The 4,509-nt window shown below is 41.4% G+C and overlaps 1 protein-coding gene across 2 annotated transcripts; it reads left to right on the forward strand.

Annotated features, from left to right (window-relative positions):
- The first annotated feature begins 224 nt into the window (after positions 1-224).
- LOC120734730 (zinc finger MYM-type protein 1-like) lies at positions 225-3,980 on the forward strand. 2 transcript variants are annotated; one of them, XM_040033695.1, is made up of 3 exons: positions 225-581; positions 1,362-1,511; positions 3,296-3,384. In XM_040033695.1, the coding sequence occupies exons 1-3, from the start codon at positions 497-499 to the stop codon at positions 3,304-3,306; spliced, it is 246 nt and encodes an 81-aa protein (XP_039889629.1). In that variant the 5' UTR covers positions 225-496; the 3' UTR covers positions 3,307-3,384. The 2 variants fall into 2 exon arrangements, with proteins under 2 accessions (XP_039889629.1, XP_039889628.1); XM_040033694.1 differs by having other exon boundaries at positions 1,362-3,980.
- Positions 3,981-4,509: the final 529 nt, after the last annotated feature.

A 4,509-nucleotide genomic window follows, 5' to 3' on the forward strand; every position in this document is an offset into this window, starting at 1 on the left:
ATGCTGCTGAGCTTATGGACCTCATTAAATGACCTTCATCACCCAGAAGACAACCACAACAGAGTCTGTGTCCTTAAGTTGATATTAAAGGTGATCAGAGTCTGATCGCCTTGAACTGAAATCTTGACAGAGACTGGGTCTTAAAACGTTAAGACCCAGTCTCTGTCAAAATTTCAGTCAGATACAGTCATAGTTAGGTTTCATACAGTTTAGCACCAAGTGCCGTAGCTCCGCAAACGCACATAACGCACACTGCGTAGGGCACCAAATGGCCGGTAGGGCACCAAAAAAATCAGGGTCGTAAAAAAAAAAAGTAAACCATATTAATACTATAAATATCATATGCATTAATATGGTTAAACAATACAAAAGCAACATAAAACAATTTTCCCGAGAAAAGGGGTGAATCTGCTTTGTGCCCTGTCTCCAGTCTCCTCCTGGTGCCCCCCCCCACTCCCAGTGGTCTGTTCTATAATTGGTAAACACCTGTTTGAACATGGCCTCGAAACGGCAACAGGAGTCGGGAGCGGAGAAAAGAAAGAAGAAGAGGAAGCGTGATGAAACTCAGGCGTCGCTTGCCGGTAAGGCAATGTTTAAATAATAATAATAAAAAAAGTTCATTATTGTAGCCCTTGCTTGCACGCTCATGTCCGTCAACTCTGTGATAGCTCCTGTTAGCAGTGTTCATACTGTGTTAACAAATGTTGCAAATGATTGATGTTGGGTAGTTTGTTTACGTTGTGGATATGAATATAGAATGGACTACTAAAAGCAACTCATCATGGTCACTCAATTGACGGTTTTCAGATAACGTTAGCAATCGTGACTCACGATTGCTAACGTTATCGTGATTCGTGAGACTAGCATTTCCCTCCTCAGGTTGCTAGCTGGCTAACGTCATGCATGCTACTGATTAACCTTAACTTTGGGATAGGTCAGTGATGCAGTCAAGTATTATTATCAGATTAGACAAGATTACTTTGTATGTTGCTGCATTTCAGGATATCTATAAAGACGCATATCTTATTTATGCCATTGACGTCTGAACACATAAATAGTTCTCGTCTTTCTTTAGGTTCATAGATCAAGGGCGACATCTGTTGGTGAAACTGTAATATGAAACCTATATCTTCCAGTAATATAGATTTCCTACTTGCGCATTTATATCAAATTATGTACAGCATGTTTATATTGCCATTTGCCATTATGAAAATCTATACATGTAAAATATAGTTAGTAATTTTTAAATGTACCAGTGACTTACTTAATTTATTAGTCTTATAATGCAATCTTTCGTAGGCCTACTGTAGATTCAAAATTGTATTTCTGTAAAATCCCTGAATATTTTCTCTTGTATGCAGGGTCAATGCTTAAATATGTTCAAGGAGGATCTCAAGGACAGGATGAACCATCCAGTAGTAGTGCCATCCCTGGACATCAACCACCAGCCATTGTAGACCCTGCAACAATCCCTAGCCAAGAAGAACAAGAACCATCAACCACCAGTTCAGGTACAGTTCCATACACAAGTACCACTGAGAGTCCTGTCACTGAGAGACTATCAGAAAGTGACACTGTGGAGACATGTGTGCCCCCTTCAACCGATCCTGCTCTTTGGCCAGCTCACATTGTAGATGCTGATCGTGTTGAAATTGTGCGGAGAGGTCCTTTTAATGTCAGCTCTGATTTTAATTTTCCAAAGGGGCCTGATGGAAGAGCATTTCACACTAGCCTTAAGTTCAAAATTCTTCCCAATGGAGAAAAGGTTCACCGGAGCTGGTTAGTGTACTCACCGCAGAACAATGCTGTGTTCTGCTTTGCATGTAAGCTTTTCAGTGTGAAGGATATAAAGCTGAGTACAGAGGGCTTCAGTGACTGGTCGAACATCAACATCCGTTTGAGGGGTCATGAGTGTAGCCAAGACCACATACAGTGCATGCTTAAGTGGAGAGAACTGGACACACGGCTAAAGAAAAGCATGGCAATAGATCAACAGGAGTTGACCTTACTAGAGGCAGAAAGGAAAAAGTGGCGAGAGATTCTCAAACGATTACTCTCAATAACTCTCTCACTGGCTTCCAGAAATTTGTCTTTTAGGGGCTCTTCTGACTGTCTTTATGAGCCGGACAATGGCAACTTCTTGAAGGAAGTAGAGCTTATGGCAACATATGACCTTGTAATGGCAAATCACTTGGCCAACATAAAAGATGAAGGTTCCCACACACATTACCTCAGCCCTGAGACACAGAACGAACTAATTCAGATTATCTCTTCAGAAACATTCCGCGCCATTGTGAAGCAAATCCAGTTGGCAAAATACTTCTCCATCATTCTTGACTGTACTCCAGATGTGAGTCACACTGAACAAATGTCAGTCATAGTACGCATTGTTTGTTTCCAAGCACAACCAGATATTAAAGAATACTTTCTTGGCTATATAAATGTGGAGCAAACAACTGGCCTTAACCTGTCCAATGTTGTCCTTGACAAGTTGAAGGAGCTTGGCATTCCATTTGAAAACTGTCGAGGACAGGCCTATGACAATGGGGCCAACATGAAGGGGAAGAAGCAAGGTGTTCAGGCCAGACTGCTACAATTAAACCCGAGAGCATTGTTTGTGCCTTGTGGAGCTCACACGATGAATCTGGTCATAGCTGATGCTGCCAAGTCCTCTCCAGATGCAACTGGCTACTTTGGGTATTTGCAGAAGTTGTTCAATTTCTTTTCCAGTGCCACCCAGCGATGGGCCATTTTAACAAAACATGTGAAATTGACACTTAAATCTTGGAGTGACGTTAGATGGGAAAGCAGGCTTCAAAGTGTAACTGCTGTCCGGAGTCAGACAAAAGAAGTGAGGGATGCTCTCCTGGAGGCCAGAGAAGCTGTAAGTGATGCAGTCGCAAAGGTGGAGGCTCAAGTGCTTGCTGAGGAAGTAGCCTCATTTCGATTTTTGATTTGCTCCATCGTGTGGTGTGAACTTCTTACAATCACAAACCAGGTGAACAAGTTACTACAGTCCAGCTCCATGCAGCTCGATGTTGCTGTCAGGCTCATTGACACTGCCAAAAGTAACCTCTCTAAATACAGACAGTCTGGGTTTGATGAGGCTGTGTCAGCTGCCAAAGAACTCTGTGAGGCCCTGAACATAGAACCACAGTTGAAGGAGAAAAGGCTCAGGAGCACAAAAAGGCAGTTTGCATATGAAGCTGTTGATGAGCCCCTCCATGATGCCCTTAAAAAGCTTGAGGTCACATTTTTCAATTGTGTTGTGGACTCTGCTTTAATCTCCCTACAGGAGAGGTTTGAGACCATGAATCAAGTGAAGGAGAAATATGGAGTGCTGCTTGATTTCAGCAAAGTGAATGGGATGTCCAAGGAGGATTTAAAAAAACACTGCACTGAAGTACAGAAGACACTGACAGATAAGGGAGTAGCTGACATTGATGGACCTGAGATGATGCAGGAAATCATCAACCTTCCTCAGCTGCCACCACAGACGTCTGCTTTGGAAATGCTGTCATTTTTACATGACAATCAGCTTCAAGAGGTATATCCCAATCTGTGGATTGCTCTGCGTATTGCACTGACCCTGCCTGTCACAGTTGCCTCTGCTGAGCGAAGCTTTTCAAAGCTTAAACTCATTAAAACGTACCTGCGTTCATCAATGGGGCAGGAACGTTTAAGTGGTCTGGCTGTTATCAGCATCAATGGTGACGTGGCTCAGAAGCTATCATATGATGACCTTATAGCTGATTTTGCAACCAGAAAATGCAGGCGTGTGCCTCTCTAGGCCCTAGAGAGGCACACGCCTGCATTTTCTGGTTGTCAGAGTATGCCCTAGAGTCTAGGGCATACTCTGACAACGAATTGTAAAAATGTTTAACATAGTTACTTAAGGAATGTGGCTTTTGTGTTCAAATTCTTATTTTTCTTATTTAAGTTTCTTATTTAAATTCTATTGTGAAACTATTTGTAAATATATTAATAATAATACTATTATATTATATATATTATTTTTTTATAAAAAAAATTACACATTATTGCCAGGCTCTTTGTTCTTGTTCCAATGTTCAATTTTTGTTTCAGTATTTATTTGTAACAGTATTTTTAACCTCCTTTAACCTTATTTATTTGTTTAACTGTCATGTTTGTTGTTATTTAATTAAACAAATTCCACTGAGAAATTCAAAAGTATTAATGTTTTTTTTTTTTTTTTTTCAGTGGCGGGGGGGGGGGGGGGGGGGCACCATAAAGCATTTGTGCTTAGGGCACCCAAATGGCTAGCAACGGCCCTGTTAGCACCAATTGACAACAACAGCTGCCTCAAGGCTCTGTATATTTTAAGGTAAAGACTCTGCAATAATACAGGGCAAGATTCTTACGTTACACCTGATGGATCCACCAAAATGTCAGTGTGTAAATGTTAGGTGAACAGCACAAGTGTTAATGAGGACTGTAGTACTACAGCACTTAGGAGGGTGCTAAATACTGTACCACTGTACAAAGACA

This window comes from Simochromis diagramma, unplaced genomic scaffold (assembly GCF_900408965.1).
Source record: "Simochromis diagramma unplaced genomic scaffold, fSimDia1.1 OVJJ01000564.1, whole genome shotgun sequence".
NCBI classification, from domain to species: Eukaryota; Metazoa; Chordata; class Actinopteri; order Cichliformes; family Cichlidae; genus Simochromis; species Simochromis diagramma.

Bases quoted from the DNA above. Each gene is read 5' to 3' on its own strand.
- LOC120734730 (XM_040033694.1), top strand. From the start codon at position 497: ATGGCCTCGAAACGGCAACAGGAGTCGGGAGCGGAGAAAAGAAAGAAG. The intron at 582-1,361 runs GTAAGGCAATGT...TCTTGTATGCAG, and splicing joins AACTCAGGCGTCGCTTGCCG to GGTCAATGCTTAAATATGTT.